We start from the raw sequence: 22617 nt of genomic DNA, 5'->3' as shown, positions 1-22617 counted from the left end.
CCAATAGTGTGGACATCTGGGCAGATTCAGGTGGGAAAAGACCACAGCTCAGTAGTAGGGCACCTATTCTCCATGCAAAAGGTCCCAGGCTCAGTCCACAGTGCCTCCAATTAGGGCTAGGAGAGACTTGGAGAGCCACTGCCAACCAGTGTAGACAATACTGAACTAGATGGACCAATGGCCTAACTCCAGTATAAAGCTGATCCTTATGTTCCCAAGTGGGGTCCTTTAGAAATGCTGTTCCAAAGCAGCTCACAGTCTAAGACCAGCACCTTGAATTGGGCACAGAAGCAAACTGGCTTCCTTCTGCAAGATAAATATTAGCATTGCATCCTGGCCTGGAAGTCGCACACGCCTTTTTCTCTTCCTCAGTCATTCAGGACTCTTGAGTGAGATTGGGCTTCTTGGCAAAAATGCAGCTGTTTCCAGGATTCTGTACAGCAGCACCTCTGAGGCCCCATAGATCACAGGCATAGGAAGCTGCCTTATCCTCTCCTAGCCCCAGATGGGGATGCCAAGGATTGAACCTGGGGCCAAAGCAGACGCTATGCTGCTGAAATACGGCCGCCTTCCCCTTACTTTCTCCTCTTGGGACAATGTTGCTGTTCATACATTGTTGTTGTTATGTGCCTTCAAGTCGATTATGACTTATGGCGACCCTATGAATCAGGGACCTCCAGTAGCATCTGTCACAAACCACCCTGTTCAGATCTTGTAAGTTCAGGTCTGTGGCTTCCTTTATGTTCCTATATACTGCATCTTTAAGAACTGGTGCCTGACTTTGATTGTTTTCCTCTTACCTCCTCTTCCCTTTTTCCTTTTGTGTTGTGTCTTCTAGATTGTGAGCCTGCAGGCAGGGTCTGTCTGCCTTGTTTGCTGCTGATCTTATATCAGCCACTCTGGGAAGCCTTGTGACTGAAGAGGAAGACAAAACTGCCCTAACTAAGACAGTAATCAATATAATCAATGGGGATGGGGCGGATAAATGCAGCAAAGGGTTACTTTCTGCTCTGAGGGCTTGGACTGGTAGTAACCACCTTGGCAGCCTAATCTTTTCAACAGAGCTTGCACATTGCTTTTGTGGGATTGGAACACAGTTTGGGAATTAAAGGCCTAGCAAGGTTCTAAAGTGGTCCGGATAGGACCAGCACTGTTCCAATCTTCAGTGACTTGGGGAAAAGGAGGTAAAGACCCATATTCAGTTTCCAGATGGCACATATCCCTTGGAAGGATTTGCAATGTTTTAGAGGAAAATCCACAGCAAAACCAAGAAATTTAAAAGAGACAAAGCATTCACACCAGCCTTCCACTCCTTGGTTCCCTCCAGATGATTTGGACTAGCTGAAACTGATGGGAATTGCAGTCCGAAACATCTGGAGGGCGCCGGGTTGGCGAAAGCTGGCCACAGGAGTAGCGGCTTTACCCCGTGCGGCAGCAAACACAAGAGTCTCGTGGCGCCTTAACAACCAACAAATCGACAGCAGCAATCGCTTCTGCGGGCTGCCGTCCTCTTCATCAGGCGCAATATCACCTAAAGACCGTCTTTCCTCACCCCCTATGATCAGCTCCAGGGCACAAGAGCGCATTCCCACGAAGCTTTTAATGGAGGACAAGCAATTAAAGCGGATGACACGCACCCTCTCAAGGGCAAAAGCGAAACCCCAGCCCTCTCCGGGGAATCCAACCGACACACACGCCAGCCTCAGTACATACCCTTGCACGTGTGCACACATATTCACGTGCCCCAGACGCCGCTTCCCCCCACTCCGGAGACCACAGGCAGCCGGACCCCCCTTCAGGAGGGGGGAAGGGCAGAGCATCTACCCTTCGCGCAGAAGATCCCCGTTCAATCCCTACCGGCGGGAAGAGACCCCTGCCTGAAAGCCTGCAGAGCCGCTGCCGGCCCGTGTAGGCAACACCGAGTTAGATAGATCTCCGTCTAAGGTAAGCTTCCTGTGTTCTTATTCGGCTCACCCAGAAAACCATGTTGAAGAAGAAAAGCAGGTATTTGACCAGCGGGCTGACGAAGGAGAAGTCCTCCCCAGAGGAAGCAGCGGAGCCCCCGCCTAGCCTCTTAGCCATGGCCGCGATCTTACTCCGGGTGGCGCCGATCCATCCTGGCGGGACCCCTTTTCCGCGTAGCCAGCCCAAACCAGCCAAGCAATAGCCGATCCGGACTCGGGGGCTGATGATTAACCTGAAATTGCACCAGCTCCAGTATTCGAGCCCAGCAAGGTACGCCCCGCCCCCTTCTCGCCTGGCTACTCGCCCATTGGCTAAGCTGGCCGCCACCTTCTTTCCTATTGGCCTCGCTCCTCTTCACTCACCTCCTCCCCACTCTGCCTTAGAACGTTGTGTATCATTTTCAAGGCACCACCTGTTAAGCCCAGGGAGGAGGAAGAGCCTCTTAAAGGGGCCGAGTCCCACTCACCCTCCATGCAACCCCCGGAGGGTACGCCGGTTCAATTAACTGATGGATTTTATTTGCAAAAATTCCTATATAATACCGTTCACGTTAAGGAAAAAATAAAAAAATGGAGGTGAAACAGCTTGAAACTAGCCATAAAATTACACTCATCAAATAAGTACAAATCTATTATAAAGTTTGCTTGTTTATTTAACATCTTCACATTCCGCTTCTCTGTAAGGCTGTAATCCAATACCCATTTACCTGGGAGTAATACCCATTGAACCCAATGGCCCTTACTTCTGAGTAGACATGTATTGGACTAAGTGGTTTACAAAGCAATAAATACAATGTTTATTACATCTATATTCCACCTTTCCTCCAAGGAGCTCAAGGGGGTATACATGGTTCTCCTCTCTCTCTTCATTTTATCCTTACAACGATCCTGTGAGGGCATTTAGGCTGAGAGACAATAACTGGCTTAGGGTAGCCCAGGGAGGTTCATGGCCAAGTGGAGATTTGAACCCTGGTTAGCGGATAAGAGAAAATTCAACTCATTTGAAATGTGGTGTTGGAAGAGAGCTTTGCGCATACCATGGACTGCGAAAAAGAAAAATAATTGGGTGTTAGAACAAATTAAACCAGAACTATCATTAGAAGCAAAAATGATGAAACTGAGGTTATCATACTTTAGATGCATCATGAGAAGACCTGATTCTCTAGAAAAGACAATAATGCTGGGAAAAACAGCAGGGAGTAGAAAAAGAGGAATGCCAAACAAGAGATGGATTGATTCCATAAAGGAAGCCACAGACCTGAACTTACAAGATCTGAGCAGGGTGGTTCACGACAGATGCTCTTGGAGGTCACTGATTCATAGGGTTGCCATAAGTCGTAATCGACTTGAAGGCACATAACACACGCACACACAATGGGCACAACTAATGTTGAGTGTTACATAACAAAATATTTAGAGGGGAGGATTCCTGCATTGAGAGGGGGTTGGACTTGATGGCCTTATAGGCCCTACCAACTCTATGATTCTATGACATTTTGGGGGAAAACTCAGCTGCATTTTTGAAATCAAGGTTGAAGAAGGAAGTGCTGCTGTTCTTTTTTTAAAAAAGGCTTGTAATAGCCCTCAGCAGTACATTTTTGTCTTGTTTCTTATTTATTCATTCTATTTCTATTTCCCCTCCCACTTTTCATTATTTCACAATCCCAGGGTGGGCTGCAACATAAAATATAACAATAAAATACACAGCAACCAATAAACTAGAGAACCAAAAGCTTCTGTTTTACATGACAGCATCTAATTTCTGAGACACTTTGGTGCATGCACAGAGGATGAAATAATTGGAGGGAGAAATTCCTGCAAACAAGGCCATGATGGGATCTGCAGTGCATTTCCCTGAAAATATGTTGTTATGCCCAGACTCTCTGTGGCCTTCATTATCATGAAAAACACAGAGCAAATAAGATATGGCAGCATCAACTGAGCAAGAAGCCTCAATGGGCATCTGCCAATGGGCATCCTCAACTCTTTGTGCTGTTTTTCCATGGCAGGGTTTCTCTCCCCCCTCTCCTTGCTTAGTTTCTTGGTCCTCAGTGCCAAGGTGCCCTTTTCCCAGAATCCCACCTCCTTCTGGGATCATTGGGCACCTCCTTGCGTCAATGTTCTTTCCAGCTGACTTTCAAGGCGCTTGGGAGAAACTCACTGCACTGCAAGACAAAAGCAAAGCCCCACGGCCTCCTGGGAAAAAGGCCTGGGAGATGGAAAAGAGCCAGGCTCTTGCCTAGCTTTCTCTACTGCCTGTTGCGATTAGGGTTGCCAGGTTCCTAGCCTGAGACTGATCCTGTAGCTTTAGGAGAAGAGAAAGTCAGCCAAGTGCAGGTGTTCTTGCAACCCTGTAATGGGAAAAACCACAAGGTGAAATTCTCCCTTCCCCCTGCACAACTTTTAAAGATACAGAAGACCTCTTGGAGGCCGGGCCTGGCAACCAAGGAGTCTTCTGCAAAAGTTGTGCAGGGGGAAGGGAGAATTCCACCTTGTGGTTTTTCCCATTACAGTGTTGTAAGAACACCTGCACTTGGCTGACTTTCTCTTCTCCTAAAGATACAGGATCAGTCTCAGGCCCTGAGCCTGGCAACCCTATCTAGTGCTGATCCATTAGTCTAGGCAAGTACCTTCTACACTGAGTGAGAGCGACTCTCCAATTGGCTCAGACAGGAATCTTTCCCAACCCTACCTGGAGATGCCATTTTTTATTTATTTATTGGATTTATTAGTTGCCCATCTGGGAGGATATCCAACCACTCAGCCATGGACTGAACCTGGGACCTTCATGCATGCAAAGCAAATGCTGCTGGCTTTCCTTGGCATGGAGGGGATCTGATGCACACAGAAGCCACTTACTGATGCTGTGTGTCTATTTTAGAATTGGGATTTGTACAAGCAACCAGCTTCCGAAGCTCTTCTGCAAGTATATCTTCATGCTCACTCTTAAGGGATGCGTCCTGGGTGCACCCAAAGAAATGTGTTTCAGTCATGCTGAAAACACCACTCATTCTGCACCCAGGTCTCACTGACAGCATACATACCATAAACATTTCAAACACATTAAAAAGGATCCTGGGAACTGTAGTTCACCTCTCACAGAACTACAATACCTAGCACCCCTTGACCCACTATGGTTCCCAGGATTATTGAGGGGAAGTCATGTGCTTTAAATGCAAAGTGCAGGCTGTAGAGGTCTCTGTACTCCAGAGGAGGCCAATAGGGCTGGTGATGGAAACACCTTTGCAAGACAGCAGTGCTGTGTGAAAAGCACCACAAACGTAAATCGGGCCCTAAAATCTTTAGCATTTCAAAATCCACCAATGTTTCCATTCCTAGGTACCGTCTCCTCAGTTATACTGTATTTGTGCCACCACCTTGAGTTTAAGACTTCTTCTCGGGGATGGCATGGGAGGAAATCATCACCCTGAATTGGGCTAAGGGCAGCAGGGCTAGAATTGCTACCACAGCAAATCTCCTAACCTGCATTTGCCGAGGTCACATGGATACAGTGGCTGTGTGTGCATGTGTATTTGTCATTGCGCCTGGGAGAATTTGCATATAGGAAGCAGGAATGCTCCTAACCCCTTCCCCCTCTTCCAGGATTCTTTACAAAAATAACATTAGGGCATCGGGACACAGGGAGGAAAACAGAGTGCAAAATCTATCTGATAACGGCAAGTTTGAAAGCAACAAGTGGTTTTGCTGTGAATAACAGTGGTTCGTGGCTGCACCTTTTATTGTGTTTTTTTCCTAGAGGGGTGTTAGTCTCTTGCAGCAAAAGCAACAAAGTCTTCTGGCACCTTAAGTTTGAAGCACATCAGAAGAGGCCTGCAGCTGGATCAGGCCAAAAGGGGCCCACCTGGTCCAGCATCCTGTTCTCACAGTGGCCAACCAGATGCCCCAAAGGGAAGATGCAAGCCAGACCTGAGTATAACAGCATCCTCCCCCAGTGGCGTCACTAGGGTTAGTGTCACCCGGTGCGACCCGCAGCACCTTCTCTCTCAGACTCTGAGCGATCGCGTGTGCAGCGGAGTGCACAGCCGAACAACAGGGCCCAGGATCACGCCACCGCCTCGTTGTCTGCTGCCGCTTCAACCTTCTAACAGCCAAAGAAGGCAGCCGGTGCGACATGCAAAGACTCTCGTTGGTGCCTAGGCGGTGCCTGGGGGGGGCGGCTCTGGGTGTTACCCCGTCTGGTGGTGTCACCCGGTGCGGCCCGCACCTGCCACACCGCCCTAGTGATGCCCCTGTCCTTCCCAACTGTGATTCCCAGCAACTGGTATTCAGAAGTGGACTGTCTCCAACAGTGAAGGTAGAACATAGCCATTGTGGCTAATAGCCAATGATAGCCTTATCCTCCATGAATATGTACAAAGATTAACAGATTTATTGTGGCATACATTTTCATGGACTACAGTCCATTTCATCAGATGCATGAAGTGTTCTCTTGAGTTGCAGGTACATATGTACATGGTTGGGGCTGAGGAATTGTAAATAGTGAGGTCAGAAGGAAGGGAAATGCAAAAAAGGAGATGAGGGCATTGTTAAAGCTGGCTATTTGTTAAGCCCCCTTTAGGATGCACACCTTAGTGTGGTGAGGGGGTTTGAGAGTGTAGAAGAAGTTGAGAGCAATGCCGTCAGGAGTCTAGACCAAGAGGCTAGACTCCTAGCAGGGGCACCCAAGGCGGAATGGTCAAAGCTGAGACACCAAACTAACATGCATCCAGACTCAGAGGAAGGCAATGGTAAACCACCTCTGAATACCTCTTACCACAAAAAACCTATGAACAGAGTATCCAAACTGCAACACGAGATAGTCCTGGTAGATGAGACCCCCAGGTCAGAAGGCACTCACCGAGCTACAGGGGAAGAACAAAGGACAAGTACAAGTAGCGCTGTGACTAATGATGCAGCTGGGTCAAAGTCGAAAGGAAGCCCAGAGGCTGATGCGCACAGAGAGTCCAAAGTTGTACGACGCACACAATAGGAACATGGAATGTGAGAAGCATGAACCAGGGAAAGTTAGAAATTGTCAAGCAAGAAATGGAGCGTATCAACATTACAATACTTAGCTTGAGTGAATTAAAATGGACTGGAATGGGACATTTTCAATCAGGCAACTACAAAATATTTTATGCAGGAAATGAGAAATTAAGAAGAAATAGGGTTGCTTTAATAGTGAGAAGTGATGTAGCAAAAGCAATTAGGAGCTACAGCGCAAGGTACGAGTGAGTGATATCAATGAGATTTAACAGGAAACATATTACTATAACCATCATCCAAGCTATGCTCCAACTGCAAACGCAGAAGAAGAAGAACTGGAGAGATTTTACGCAGAAGTACAAGAAGAAATTGATCACACACCAAAACAAGATGTGCTGATAATCATGGGGGACTGGAATGCAAAAGCAGGGAACAGAGAAGAATTAGGAATTGTGGGGAAATGGGGCTTAGGAGACAGAAATGAAGCAGGAGAAAGACTTATTGAATTCTGTGAAGCCATAATTTGTTTCTTGCAAATGCATATTCTGAGCAACCGAAAAGATGACTGTACACGTGGACATCATCAAATGGTCAATATAGGAATCAAATTGATTATATAATTGGTAGCAGAAGATGGAGAAGTTCCATACTTTCTGCAAAAACAAGACCAGGAGCAGACTGCAGTATTGATCATCAACTGGTAATATCAAAAATCAGAGTAAAGCTAAAGAACAACAAAGCAATCATAATGCCAAAAGACAATTTAAATAACATCCCAGAAGAATATAAAGATCAAATAAGGAACAGATTTGAGGCGTTAAACTTAGTTGACAGAGAACCAGAAGAACTATGAAGTCAGAGACATTATCAGGGAAGAAATTCATGGAGGACAGGGCTATCAATGGCTACTAGCCATGATGGCTGTGCTGTGCCACCCTAGTCAGAGGCAGCATGCTTCTGAAAACCAGTTGCCGGAAGCCTCAGGAGGGGAGAGTGTTCTTGCACTCGGGTCCTGCTTGCGGGCTTCCCCCAGGCACCTGGTTGGCCACTGTGAGAACAGGATGCTGGACTAGATGGGCCGCTGGCCTGAACCAGCAGGCTCTTCTTTGTTCTTATGTTCTTATGCAAAAAGACAATACCTCTAGTTAAAAAGAGAGAAAGACCTTAATGGATGACTGATGAAACTCTTCAAATGGTTAAAGAGAGAAGGAAAGCAAAAGCAAAAGGAGATAGAAACACAGTCAGAACCCTAAATGCAATAATACAGCGACTAGTACGTAGGGACAAAGAGAACTATTACAATAGTTACTGTATAGAAATAGAAGAGGAAAACAAAAAAGGTAGAACAAGAGCCCTATTCCAAAAGATTAGAGAAATGAAAGGGAAATTTAAACCAAGGGTAGGGATGTTGAATAATCAACAGGGGAACACACTGACTGACCGAGATGAAATAAAAGGAAGGTGGAAGCAATACACTGAAGAACTATATAAAAGAGATGCAAAGATGACAGATTCATTCAGGGAGGAAGCGTATGGAAAACTAAACAATTGCCCACAGACTGGAAGCATTCAATATATATCCCAATTCCAAAGAAAAGATATCCCAGAGAATGCAGTAATTATCAAACTATTGCCTTAATATTCTATGCAAGTAAAGTAATGTTCGAGATTCTTCAACAAAGGCACTTATGGAGTGAGAAATGTCAGATGTCCAAGCTGGATTTAGAAAGGGAAGAGGTACCAGAGATCATATTGCAAACATACGTTGGGTAATGGAACGGAGCAAGGAATTTCAGAAGAAAATCACCCTGTGCTTTATAGATTACAGCAAAGCCTTTGACTGTGTAGATCATGAAAAACTATGGAATGCTTTAAAAGAAATGGGGGTGCCACAGCATCTGATTGTCCTGATGCGCAACCTATACTCTGCACAAGAGGCTACTGTAAGGACAGAATATGGAGAAACCAATTGGTTCCCAGTTGGAAAGGGTGTGAGACAGGGGTGTTTTTTATCACCCTATTTGTTTAATCTATACGCAGAACATTATACAGAAAGCAGGATTGGACCAAGAAGAAGGAGGTGTGAAAACTGGAGGGAGAAATATCAATAATTTAAGATATGCAGACGATACCATACTCTTAGCAGAAACCAGTAATGATTTGAAATGAATGCTGATGAACGTTAAAGAAGAAAGCACAAAAGCAGGACTACAGCTGAACGTCAAAAAGACTAAAGTAATGACAACAGAAGATTTATGCGACTTTACAGTTGACAATGAGGACATTGAACTTGTCAAGGATTATCAATACCTTGGCACAGTCATTAACCAAAATGAAGACAATAGTCAAGAGATCAGAAGAAGGCTAGGACTGGGGAGGGCAGCTGTGAGAGAACTAGAAAAGGTCCTCAAATGCAAAGATGTATCACTGAACACTAAAGTCAGGATCATTCAGACCATGGTATTCCCGATCTCTATGTATGGATGAGAGAGCTGGATAGTGAAAAAAGCAGATAAGAGAAAAATCAACTCATTTGAAATGTGGTGTTGGAGGAGAGCTTTGCACATACCATGGACTACGATAAAGAAAAATAATTGGGTGTTAGAACAAATTAAACCAGAACTATCATTAGAAGCAAAAATGATAAAACTGAGGTTATCATACTTTAGATGCATCATGAGAAGACCTGATTCACTAGAAAAGACAATAATGCTGGGAAAAACAGAAGGGAGTAGAAAAAGAGGAAGACTAAACAAGAGATGGATTGATTCCATAAAAGAAGCCACAGACCTGAATTTACAAGATCTGAACAGGGTGGTTTATAACAGATGCTATTGGAGGTCACTGATTCATAGGGTTGAAATCGACTTGAAGGCACATAGCAACAACAACATGTGTGTTTGGGTGAGTGAGACTACAACATAAGTAGTTTTAGAAGAGGCAGAGAGAGAGAGATACACAGAGACAGCTGAAGGCTGAAATAATCTTTGGATGCTGAGAGCCTCTCTCAGGGCTTCTGATGTGGGGTGGTGGATCCGTGCCTGTGACCTGGCTAACCACTGGACCCACACAAAGGGCCATAGCTCAACAATAGATCATCTGCTTTGCACGTAGATCTCAGGTTCAATCCACAGCATCTCCAGAAAGTCCCCTGTCTGAAACCTTAGGGAGCCGCTTCCAGTCAGTGTCAACAATACTGAGCTAAACGTATCGAAGGTCTGATTCAGCATAAAGCAGCTTTTCAAGTTCCTATTTGGGAAGGGATGCTGCTCAGGGGTAAAACTTCTGCTCTGTATGAAGAAGGTCCAATCGCAAGTTCAGTCCCCAGCATCTCCAGGTATGAAACTCTAGAGAGCCACTGCCAGTCAGTGTCAACAATACTGGGGTGGATGGACAAATGGTCTGACTCGGTACAAGGCAGCGTTCAAAATTCCTGTGTTCCAAGAAAGTTTGGCTGAGGTCACTGTGCTGCTAGTCAGCTCATCTCTCACGATGCTGTTCTGATCCTGGCGTGGGTTTAACAGTTCATCCTTTGGGGGGGGGCTTCCATTCTTCTTCCTCATTACAGTTCATCTCTCTTATTTCCACTCGGCTTTGTATTTTCTCGCCTGGGTGGAATTGATTGTGTTCCTTCTCAGATTGCTTAAGCCCAGTTCAATGGCGCCTCTGCTTGCAACTACTCACCGTTTTGATGTAAGCTGTGAAAAAAACCCACCCTTTTTTCTCTTCTGAAAGCCATGCTGCATAAATGAAGGTCCTCAGGGCTAGGAGTAGATACAACTTCAGGGAGAAGGGCAGCTCAATCTTTTTTGCTGGTGCAGAGTTGCTGCCTACTACCACCTTACCTTCCCCTCCTTCACGCTTGCATACAGAAATGAAGGCACTTGCACTTGCTCACCCAGAGGTAAATCCCACTGAACTGACCGGGGCTTAGATAGATAGATACTTTATTACAGTCAAAAACCAGATACAATAAAATATTAGCAACAATATCAAAAGATTAATTCACGAAGAGGTATAAAAGTTTTTAAATATTTAAAAATTAAAAGGCACACATTTAACAATCAGGGATACATATTTTTCTCCAACGGATTGCAGCAACTGTGTATTTGGCAACTACAAGAGTAACTTGGGGAGAACAATCCCCTAGTAAATAATCCACATAAAATCTTTCTGGTCTACTGGGTAATGACTTTAAAATGGGCACGATTAGTTGTTGTCTTAAGTCTTGATAAAAGGAGCAACGAAAAAGCACATGCTCGCTAGTTTCTATCTCGTCGTATCTGCAAGGACATAGCCTTTTTAAGTAAGGTATTTTATTATACCTGCCCTCGAGGAGAGCAGAAGGGAGTATATTTAGTCTAATTAATGTAAAAGCTCTCCTATAATTAGGTAAGTCCAAAGCCGATAAATTATTTATTTATTTTTATTATTTATTTATTTATTTATTAAATTTATATACCGCCCGACTAGCGATAGCTCTCTGGGCGGTGAACATAAAATAGTATAAAAATACAATGAATAACAAAATAATATTAAAATACAATCAACAATACAATAAACATTTTTAAAATTAAATAAGACATTAAAGTGCAAAATTTGGGGTTATGTCTTTGATTCCTAATTTGCATTAAATGCTCTTGAAAATCAATATCACTAAGACGCTTTTTAATCGTTGCGCTTGCCAAATTAAAGCCCATCTGTAAAATATTGGGAAGGGAAAATCCCAAATTAGATATTTTAGCGAGAACAGTTTTAACCCAAGGGGAACCAAAAGAATCCAATAAAACTTGCGGGGCCAGACCTTTCGGATTGAATAGCAATTTGAGCCAGAACAATAGTTTCATTTTTCAAACAAGGGATTCAATGGATTGTAAACCAACTTCCAACCTCAGTATAAAACTAGGCACACATGTAGGTACTCCATGAATAGCTCTGAGAAATGAGTTTTGGATAGATTCTAAAACTAAAATGTTCTCACTTGTGGTTATTTGTGAGCCATAGAGTAATTGAGGGACAACTTTTGCTACAAATATTTTTATAATGGGTGGAACAAGTTGTCCACCCTTATTATAAAAGAATGATAATAGAGCCTTAGTTGTACGCTTAGCATTTAGCATAGAGTATTTAAGGTGCAATTGCAATGAGCCTGTTGATTGAAGAACAATTCCTAAATATCTGAAGGATTTGACTTGGTCTATACAATAGTTATTAATTCTCCATACATGATTTATTTTTCTCCTTGTGAAAATTAGGACTTTTGTTTTCTCATAATTTATAATAAGTTCTTCTTTCAAACAAAAAGAAGCAAAAGCCCTCAAAAGTCTTTTCAAACCAATCGGTGATTGGGATAACAGTACTATGTCATCCGCATATAAGAGGCAGAATCTCGGTGAGCCAACTAAATTCGGAGGATGAGAGGAAATAGAAGCAAGGTTTTCCACCACTGCATTAATATAAATATTAAACAGTAGGGGTGCCAATATACATCCTTGCTTTACCCCTTTAAAAGCAGGAATTGGATTTGTTAGGTGCCCCTTGTTATTACAACGAATTTGTAGGTACGTATCATCATAAAGACCCTGTATTAATATCAATAGGCGCCTATCTATGTCCAGGTCTAATAGTTTGGACCATAATCTTGTTCTCGATATCAGGTCAAATGCCGATTTAAGGTCGATAAAAGCAGCAAACAAGGCTCCTCTTTTTTTACAAGCATACTTAGTTGCCAAATGTTGCAAAACGAGGGCGTGATCAAGAGTTGAACGCCCTTAACGAAACCCAGCCTGTTCTGGGGCTAAAATTTCGTTTTGATTTATCCAGTATGATAATTTTTTATACAGATAACTTGAGTATAATTTACTTATTATATTAAGTAAGCTTATAGGCCTGTAATATGCCGGATCTAAAGTGGAGCCTTTCTTATAAATGGGTACAATAATTGCAGTTCCCCAACCCTCAGGAATTTGTAATGTAAAGTTTATTGTGGTAAACAATACTGCTAGGATTGGGGCCCACCACTCAGCATTGGCCTTAAAGACTTCCGGAGGTATACTGTCCGGACCAGGGGCCTTATTTGGCTTCAGATCTTCTATAAGTTCCATCACTTCGACGATTGTAACAGGCGGCCAAAAAGGAATTTCAGATGGTAATTGCAATGGTTGCGAGAATCCAGAACTAGTCGCTTGGAACAGATTACCATAGTAATCTTCCCATACAGTTGAGGCAATTGTACACTCAAACTTAAAAGATGATTTAGGCCATTGAAGGGCTAATTGGCGCCAAAAAATAGCCGAATTTTTTAATTTGGAAGCTTGCAAGTGGCTTTGCCAGGATTGTTTTAAGGCTAGGCGTTTTTTCTTTTTTATTAGGGATTTAAATTGCCTTCTAGTTTCACAAAAATTGACCAAGTTTTGCTGAGTTCTAGAATTCTTATAGATTAGATGTTTGGCATTTAGTTGTCTTTTATATGCCAGGCATTGTTGATCAAACCAGGGCTTCGACTTAGGGAATCTGCCACTCAGTTTGAACGTAGATTTAGCAACAAGCAGTTCACAAACTTTGGTCAACAAAAGGTTAAAGCAGTTATAAACCTCCAAAGTTTGAGTTGTAGACATTAATTGAGTTTTTATGATTAGTAATTCTGTAGAAGTTAGTCTATTCAAAATCTTTTCCTCCAATTTAGGTAGCCACTTTATCCGTGCTGGGTGTATTATTACATCATCTATATCAAAGGCTTGTTGATCTAAGAGTAAAGGCCCCTGATTCAAAGCAAGCGTTAGAATAAGTGGGTAATGGTCACTTTCGGGTCGAGGCGTGACCTTAAAACTATCAACCAGAGGGAACAGTTGTTGAGACACAAATATCATATCTATTAGAGATGCTCCTCTAGTTGATAGATAGGTCGTTTCTCCTACCGAGTCGCCTCGCGCACGTCCATTTAGTAGCACTAAGTTCTGTTTTGATGTTAATTGCATTAAACATAATCCAGCATAATTTATACCCTTATCTATAGATTGTCTAGAAGGGATAGACATAGGGCCGTCAAATATTGGAACCTCCGATTTAAATTTAGCAAACAATGCATGGTCGGATATACCCATCCTAGCATTAAAATCGCCAGCTAAAATTAGCATGGCTTGAGGATGGGATTTTATTAAATCATTTAAATAGGCTTCTAATTTTTTAAGTTTTTTATTGACAGAGCTTTTATCTTGACTAGGTGAAATATAGGCATTAATAAGAAGCAAAGAAATATGTGAAAACTTTAATATTACGGCCAATGCTAAGTCAGGCAGGGGTTTTAAATGAATAAACTTAGCCTTAATTTTGGTTGTAACAAACACACAAATACCCCCTTTATGTCTCCCCCCTTTTTTGCTTGGGGCAGCATCCAATATGGCTGTTGAGTAACCATCGAGGTGCAAGACATCAGCCATCCATGTTTCTTGGACTAAAATAACATCATGTTGTGAAATAGTACTCAAGAACGTCGGGAGTTGGACTTTATTAATCCACCCAGCAATATTCCAAGATATAATTTTTAAATTTTGGGTGGACTTCCCCTCACTTAGTCAATTTAACGTTCTAGGAGTGGGGTCCTTTTCTCTGTTGTTAACAGTAGTTAATTGAGCATTATTTGGAGAAACATGGCACTCGGTGGGACTTAATCTCTTTAATGCCACCACAAGATTTTCAAGGCTATTCATAATATCAAATTTAGCCTCTAGTGGTAAGGTAGAATAAGATTCCAGAAGTATTAATTCTTCTGAGATAAAATTTTCATATACAATTGGCAGATCATTTGCGTCCCTCTGTTTCTGGGCAACTCTCAAGACCAAGTCAGGTTGTCTAGACGGTGATTTAGAAGGTCCATGTGTTTCCAATGTCTGATTTGGCTCCATGGACAGTGTAACAGGGGGATGTGTTTATACCTTCCTCTGGTATATTTGGCTGTAGCACTACTGGTGATTCTTCCTTTTCATTATTAGCAGTAAATAGATTTTGCATTACAGATAAGTTTTGCATTACAAGCGACACATTTGAATTACTATGGTTAAATGCAATAATGCTCTGAGGTTTAACCAAATTATCATAAACCCGAGAAATGCCTAGATCGTTTTTTAAAAATAAATCTTTCTTATCATAGAAACGTTTAGCCTTATCTACCCCATGGAAAGTTATCAAGGCTCTGGCATTAGTATAATTATAAAAAAGATATTCAATATTTACAACATCTTTCTTACATATAACACTGGGCGATATTTCATTGACGATCTTTATAAGATGATGTGTCCTTTCTTCCTGCGTTAAATATCCTTTCATTTTGGGGTAGTTTATTAGAGCCAACTTTTTGGTGTTTAATACTAGTTTCCAATTTCTGACATTTAGCTTGGAAAGTGAAGAGTTTATATTGTTTATATTCTTGGTAGTTTTTTCCAGATGTAATACAGCCACGTCACACGATGGAGATTTTAGCTTTTCAATTTCAGCTTCTGGAGTTAATGGAATTATTGGGTCTTGAATGATCTCAGCTGAATTTGGATGGTTAAGTTCTTGTCCAATAAAAAGTTTACACTTTGTCTTCTTTTTCTTTCTGACCGGGGCTTACTTCTGAGCAGACATGTACAAGATTATGCCATAAATGGTGGGAAGAAGGTTGTGTTTTACAGCTGAGAGAAGCAGAAGTACAGGTTGAATGAAGCTTTTTTTCAGAGCTTGGAAAAGTTTTTTGAACTACAACTCCCATCAGCCCCAGCCAGTTCAAAAAAGTAACTTTTCCAAGCTCTGCTTTTTTTCTAGCATAGGAGCCTCCCCAGAAAAAAAGAAGTTGTATTCAAGGTGGGAACCTTTTTCAGCTAGAAGGACCACATGCTAGCAATGAGTGGAGCCAGAGGGAAAGTGGGAAACTCTTACATTTGTATGTTCCAGCCACTTGTAAGCCACTTTGTGGAGTCTATAAATAAAAAAGCAGGTTGTGAATCTGTTATATAATGAATGAAGAGTTGCTATGAACTACTGTTACTTAGCCTAAGCACGTGCAACCGAAACAACCACCTGTTGCTTCCATGCTTAACTCTGTCTCACCTTCCTCTGTTGTTTCTCCTGTGTTGAACTTTAGACTGTAAACCCCTCAGGGCAGAGACCTGTACCTTTGTCCTCTGTAAAGCATGATGAGCAAGCACATGGAGCACAGGTTTGCTTAGGGTTACTGGACACTGGTGGCTCCCTGTCAGTGGGGCAGTAGAATCTGCTCCAGGTTTTAGTCTGAACTTTCAAAGATCTATCCAGGGTGCTTCAGCTGAAGTGGATTCCACTGCCCCACTGTGAGATGGAGCTACCAGCTGCCACTGGTGCTGCAGGCTAGTTCATTAGGCTGAATGGGGTGACACCTCACCAACTTCAGTCTGACCCCACCTGCCTGCCTGCTTACATACACATGTCCAAGGGCTGGCCCTGCCTGCCAGCTTCTTCTTCCTCTTTAGCCTCCGTGTTGCCCTTGCAGAGCTCAGCTGGGAAGAAGATGGGGACAGAGCTAGAATTAGCCGGCTCCCTCTAGTAATTGGGTCTGGTCCCACCTACAAATGGGCTTCCTGCGTTCCACCCGACCAGCCCCAATGGGCACCAGCCATCACTGGGCAGCAAAATATTGTTGAGGTGACTCTGGCAGGGCCTGCTTTTCTCCTGGACTCATGGCAATCTCAAAACACCGCTGCTTGTGAGCAGTAACACAGTGGCGCATTCAGAAGTGCAGGGTTCCTTCACAGCAATCATAGACACATTCCCTTCCCCACACCTTTTCCTTTTGCTGCTGGGTTGAGAATGAGATCCTTGTTAACGCCTTCTCCCACCACAACAGACATCCCTAGAAGCCAATAAGCATGAAAGGGGAGTTAGCTATTGAAAAGAGTCTTCTCAGTGGCTGACTCACCTCCTTTCACTCTGATTGACTCCAATCAGCAGGAAAGGACAAGGAAGCGTGTTAGAAGACTCTTCTCAGTGGCTAACACACTCCCCTTTCATACTGATTGGCTCATAGGATGCTGAAGACATAGGGACCCGGCTGAGTCCCTGCTCCCAAAAAAGTAAGGGGTCTAAGACACCCCCCCAAGACCCTGAATGACTACACCTCTGCTAGCGAGGAGAAGCATGCAAAGGGGGTGGGGAGAGAACCCTTACGTGAATTGTAATGAGGAGGAAACGAAGGGGGAAGTGGTGTTTGCCTTGGCTAAGAGGAATCTTTCAGTTATGTCCGCCAGAGGTCACCAAATGCCACCTCTTTGGCAAATGCTGACCCCAGGAATGGACTGAAGGGCCACACCTTTCTGGACCTGTGGACTGACTGTGCGCCCTGCTGCACTTCTGGCTATTGCAGCAAGTTCTGAGCCATATTTAGAGGAGGCACTCGGTTCATACAGGGACTGAGAGTGTGGCCACGTGTCCCACTTTACAGAGGACAGTCCTCTGCTTGAAAGGGTCCTCTGTCTGAAGGGCTCTCTGGTCCCAGTCTGGTTTGAAGCCACAAACAGGGGGCACAAGGGCCTTGCAGTTGCCCAGCAGCACATATTTCATTGATTTATCTGTTACGTCATTTGTATCTTACCTGTCCTTCAAGGAGCTCAAGGTGGCATACAAACACGGCTCTCCCCCTTCCGATTTTATCCTCAGAACAACCCTGCAAGGTTGTTGGGAGACAGTGACTGAGAGAGACAGTGACTGGCCCAAGGTCACTTAGTGAGCTTCATGGCCAAATGGGGATTTGAACCCTGGTCTCCCAGGTCCCAGTCCAATACTCTAACCCCTATACCACGCTGGCTCACTTAGCGCCCAAACATCAGACTGAACAGGCACACAGCTCACCTGGTCACACTCTTCCCCACGATCGTGCGATGCATTTCTATTTACATTTTAGTACTTCTATTTAAACTTGCATCATCTATACATATAAATAAGCACATGCACATTTTATGCAATCTGTGTCACTGACCTGGAAGGCCTCGCTGTTGCCCTGTGCCCACAAACACACTCATTGGTCCTGAGGTTGTGCATTGCAGGAGAAGATGACTAATGATGGGCAAGCCGTAATCTATGGAAGCTTTATCAGTCATACTGATCTTCTCATTGAGGAAGCCCTGATAAGCTCATGTATTCACAGAATTCAGTTTGACAGGGGTTTTTCGAACGAGTGCCATGGGTGCCACCCTCTCTGATCACTTTTCTCCCCTTCCTGGAGACAAAGCGTGCAAATACATATTTCACTTTTCCAAGAGAAATGGGTAGAAGCTGGATCCAGTAGAATTAACCTGAGCCTTGAAAAGCACATAGAGCGGAAAGAAGTGGGAAAGAGTGTCATTCTTGCAACTTCCTCCTTTTTTTCTTTTCTTCAAAGGGATGACCAAGTTTTGGATGTGGGGGCTCAGAGGCCTGGTGCGCCCCAGGGGAAGATCTCACAAGTACCACATTGGCAACCCGTCAAGAAAATGTTTTCTTGGCCTGAGAAAATGGTTCTTTGCAAGAGACCTCTGGGTAAAACCTTGTTGCTAGGAAGTTTGTTCTCATTAAAAGATACGATCTCCGCTGGAGACGTCTGCGTTATCTGGAGATCACCACTCCAAGGTCAGTACTGGGCCATGCTAATAGGGAAAGTTGGTTCGCTGTGGGAATGCACGTCCGCCAAGGCACCAGAAAGTTCCAGTTTAGGAGCCTTCTGATTGGCTATTAGGATTAGTTGCTATGCTTTTTACTAAAAAGCTAGCATCTTTTGCCGCACATCCTTGCAACACCTTGTGTGTTGGGTTTTGTTGGTCCTGGTGGGGGTCAATGCTTCTATGTTCTGTTTGGCATGTATTAGAGCTGGAACTGCTGAGCTTATTTGTTTTCATTCTTTCTTATAATCCCCAAATGAGGCCCTATTGGTGTTTTCTAATTATATTCCTTACTGGTGCTCTGTTATGCTGCTATTCTGAATTATTTTTTCAATAATAATAAATAATAATAATATAAAAGCCAGTGTGGTATAAAGAGAGCCAGTGTGGTGTAGTGGTTAAGGTGTTGGACTACAACCTAGGAGACCAGGGTTTGAATCCCCGCACAGCCATGAAGTGCACTGGGTGACCTTGGGCCAGTCACTGCCTCTCAGCCTTAGAGGAAGGCAGTGGTAAACCAGCTCTGAATATCGCTTACCATGAAAACGCTATTCACAGGGTCGCCGTAAGTCGGAATTGACTGGAAGGCAGTCCATTTCCATTTTTTCAATAATGGTTAGGGTTGACTTGGGAGACCAGGATTCAATTCCCCAATCAGCCATGAAGCCCAATGAGTGACCTTGAGTCAGTCACTGCCTCTCAGCCTAACCTACCTCACAGGGTTGTTGTGAGGATCAGATGGGGAGGGAAGAAGCACATACACCACCTTGAGCTCCTTGGGAGGAAAAGGTGGTATACAAATGTAATAAATAAATAAATATAAAGCTACCTTGTATATACTCTTGTGTGTTCTTTTAATTTTAAACCTTTGTACTAAATCAAGTACCCTGACAATTTTGGTTAACTGCTACTGAGTAATTTGTTTGGTTGGGGCTTCAGGAAGCAGGGAATCTGTTTCTTAGTGTTTGCTCCCCTCCGAATCTCATGGATGCCTGGTTTAAGGTTTATGAATCTCCTCGTCCAGTCTGGAGGACATAAGGGGAATTGGCAGTGTACTACCTTACAGAGCTGGCTTTCATACCCTGATAAGTTGGCAACTGCTGTTTGCCTACAAGAGCTGGTTCTCAGAGGCTGGGGACCCAGTGATCTTGACAACCCTTGTCCTAAAGTCTCTTGGGAAAAACCCAATTACTCAATTCAGACCAGGCAAATATATGGATAATATATGCAATCTGTGCCACTGTGGTATAATCTGTGCGAATAAATCCTACTGAAATCACTGGGGCTTGCTCAGTGGGATCTGTAGGTTGATGAACCCCAGAAGAAAAACGACTAACAAAAGAAGGGGTAGAAGATTAGCTGTTTTATCTGCTGAGCCTGCTTATAGCTCTGGCTCACAGTGGGTAATAATACCTAGATGTCATAAGGGGGCATTCAACTGATCATGGTATAGCTATCAAATTCTCCTCTGAAGATCTTAGTGATTGGCTGGGAGTGTAACTATGCTGCAATAAAACCAATTTGTAAAACAGCCCAAGATTAAGGGTGCCATGTATCCAAACGTAAGCATATTTAGTCTCACTGATTTCAATGGGAGCTAAAACGTGTTCATATCCTTCTAATTGGAAATCAATGGGACTTAAAATTTGGCGGGATTGTGCACCATACCTATATCACAATTTCATTTAAATTCACTCCATATTAAAAAAAACGGAAAAACAACAAATCAACTTCTTTTCTTCAAGTTAGAATTACTCCATATGTAGAAAATTTAACCCTCTCCTTTTTCCTGGCCTGGCTTCTACGCTTTTAAGTAGCCGCATGTGAACTGAAATCCAGCCGGCGCAGCTTCCCACGGAAGCCAGACAACAATAATGTGGGGGGCTATTCCTGTCGAACTTCTGCCTGCCAGGTAAGAAGTGAAAAAGAAATAAAATAAAAAGGTGTTGCTTTTAAAAATGGAAGAAAATGGGAAAGAGTGAGAGGAGAAAGTCACTTCCCTCAGCTGAACTGGCAAGCCTGCGAAGGGGAGGATCCTTCCCGCCTCCTAGCCTGGGCGGGCCACTTCCGGGTTGGCGCGTGTTGCCGCCCGGACGCCTTTGCCGATGGCCCCTGCCGCCCGGCCGGAAGTGCGTCGTTGGTTGTCGTCGGTTCCGGGCGGGAGCACAGCGAGAGAGCAAAGGACGGGACGGGGCCTTCTCTGGCGAGCCGGTGCGTTCCCTCGGCCCCTTTCGTGGCACGGACGTCGCTGGGGCCTCCAGTACTTCCCGCCCACCCCCGCGGCGGGGCCCGGTGGCCGGAACGTTTGCGCGCGCGGGGCCCGGTTTCCGCGAGGAGCGACCTCCGGGTGACACCCTCCTTCTCCCTCCCCCCCACCGACCAACCACTACTTTCCCTGCTCGCTTCCTTCCCGGTAACGGACTCGGCGGAGGCGCCGCCCGGCGATGGCTCCGGAGGCCTGAGGAGAAGGAAGAGGCGGCGGCGGGATGGATCCTGGCGGCGGGGGTGGCGGCGGCGGCGGCGGCTGCCCCGGCCCTGGCGGCGGCGGCGGCGGGAAGCCGAGCCTGCAAGTGGTCTACCAGGCCGTGCAGGCGCTCTACCACGACCCGGACCCCAGCGGCAAAGAGCGCGCCAGCCTCTGGCTCGGGGAGCTCCAGAGATCGGTGAGTGGGGAGAGGCCTAGAAGGCCGCGGGGGCGAGGGGGGCCGGGCCCGGGCCGGAGCGGTGGCGGGGATAGAGAGGAGGGGGAAGTAACTTCGGGAGCGTCTGTAGGCAGCGAGGGTAGCCGGGTGAGCAGGGGAGGGCCGGGGCATGGTGGGGAGCCTGGAGGAGAGGAGATGAAGCGCCCAGCCTGGGTGGGAGAAAGGGGGGCGAGCATGTTGGGGTAGGAGCGGGATGCTGAAGGGCCACGACTTGGAGGCTGGGGGGCAAGATCTGTGGGGTGAGAAGTGGTGAGGTGTAGGAGAAACGCCTTGCCCAGAGCAGGAGCACGTGCGTAGAGGAGGAAGAGGCGGCGGCGTGGAGCAAGAGTGGGGTGTCTCCGTGCTTGGGGTCCGGGTCGAGGCGGGCAACGGCGATAGATGGGATGGGGATACTGGGTGGAAGGGGCTGAGCCTCTTCCGCGGGGTAAAGGGCGCAAAGTCAAAGGGTCAGGCTCACGTTCAGAATGGATCAGGGGCAGAGGAGAGGCCCTGGAAGGGATAGGAATGGAGGGCTGGGGCTGGCAGAAAAGCGGTGTGAGAAGCAAAGGCCAGGGCAGTGGGGAGGAGGCAGACAGAGTGAGGGGACAGGCAGGCGCCTGTGTGTGTCCTCGGGAGGACTGGATGGGAGAGCGGGTGGATTAGCAAAGAGGCTTGGCAGGCATCCTGAATGGGTGCCGTTTCGAAGTCTTAAGGGGGATCTGCAGGGACAAGAAGTTGGAAGGGGTTTCAGAATGGGAGACACAGAATGCGGGCGAGTGCTTGGGAGTGGGTGAAGGTGCAGGTGTTAAAAGGAACAGGCCTTGGTTGCGTTTTGCTGCTGAAACCCATTTGTGGATGATAAGTTCTAACACCTTATCTGAGGCCTTGTTCTGTCCTGGGCAAAGGTTGTTTCCCAAGCAGTGGCTTCTCAGTGGGGCAGAAGCCAAGATATTTCTCTTGTGCTCCTAGCTGTATCGGTCTCGCTGGAGCTGTGCACACACCCAGTGCCCTTTCTCATCTATGACTTTCACCTCATGGGCGCTGGAGAAGTAGGCCCGGAGGCTCATTCTGTAGATAAGTTACAATGTTCCTTTTGGAGACCTGCAGCTGTTTGTTGGATGCATGGCATAAGTTTTGGGCATCAGATTTAACTGGCCACACACTTTGTGGTGCCAGTCATTGCCACTGTACTCTGAAAAGGGAGATTTCATTTTACAACGGGCATTTGAAGCACCTTAGTTTGATCCCAGCCCAGTATTTTGTGGAGTTGAAGACTTACAGTAGAAGCGATTGCATTTAGACCTAACTGTTGTGACAGATCTCTTGGCATCACATGTAGAT

The 22617-nt window shown here is 45.1% G+C and overlaps 2 protein-coding genes across 5 annotated transcripts in view; one reads left to right on the top strand and one right to left on the bottom strand.

The window, feature by feature from the left end:
- TSPAN33 (tetraspanin 33) overlaps positions 1–2192 on the bottom strand; it is a 37521-nt gene extending 35329 nt beyond the window's left edge. For all 4 annotated transcript variants that reach the window (XR_009757641.1, XR_009757640.1, XM_061582649.1 and 1 more), the window contains exon 1: positions 1975–2192. Coding sequence is in view for 2 of the 4 variants with exons in the window: in XM_061582649.1 (XP_061438633.1) it covers positions 1975–2082 (108 nt within the window). In the remaining 2 variants the exon portion in view is untranslated. The remainder of the gene's footprint in view (positions 1–1974) is intronic.
- An 18492-nt stretch (positions 2193–20684) lies between these two features.
- Positions 20685–22617, top strand: part of TNPO3 (transportin 3) — a 52351-nt gene continuing 50418 nt past the window's right edge. The window contains exon 1 of the mRNA XM_061638014.1: positions 20685–21258. Within this exon, the coding sequence (XP_061493998.1) occupies positions 21082–21258 (177 nt within the window). The 5' untranslated portion in view covers positions 20685–21081. The remainder of the gene's footprint in view (positions 21259–22617) is intronic.

This window comes from Rhineura floridana, chromosome 8 (genome assembly GCF_030035675.1).
Source record: "Rhineura floridana isolate rRhiFlo1 chromosome 8, rRhiFlo1.hap2, whole genome shotgun sequence".
Taxonomy (NCBI): domain Eukaryota; kingdom Metazoa; phylum Chordata; class Lepidosauria; order Squamata; family Rhineuridae; genus Rhineura; species Rhineura floridana.
Note: the sequence above shows the minus strand (reverse complement) of the source record. Positions and strands in the feature narration are given on the sequence as shown.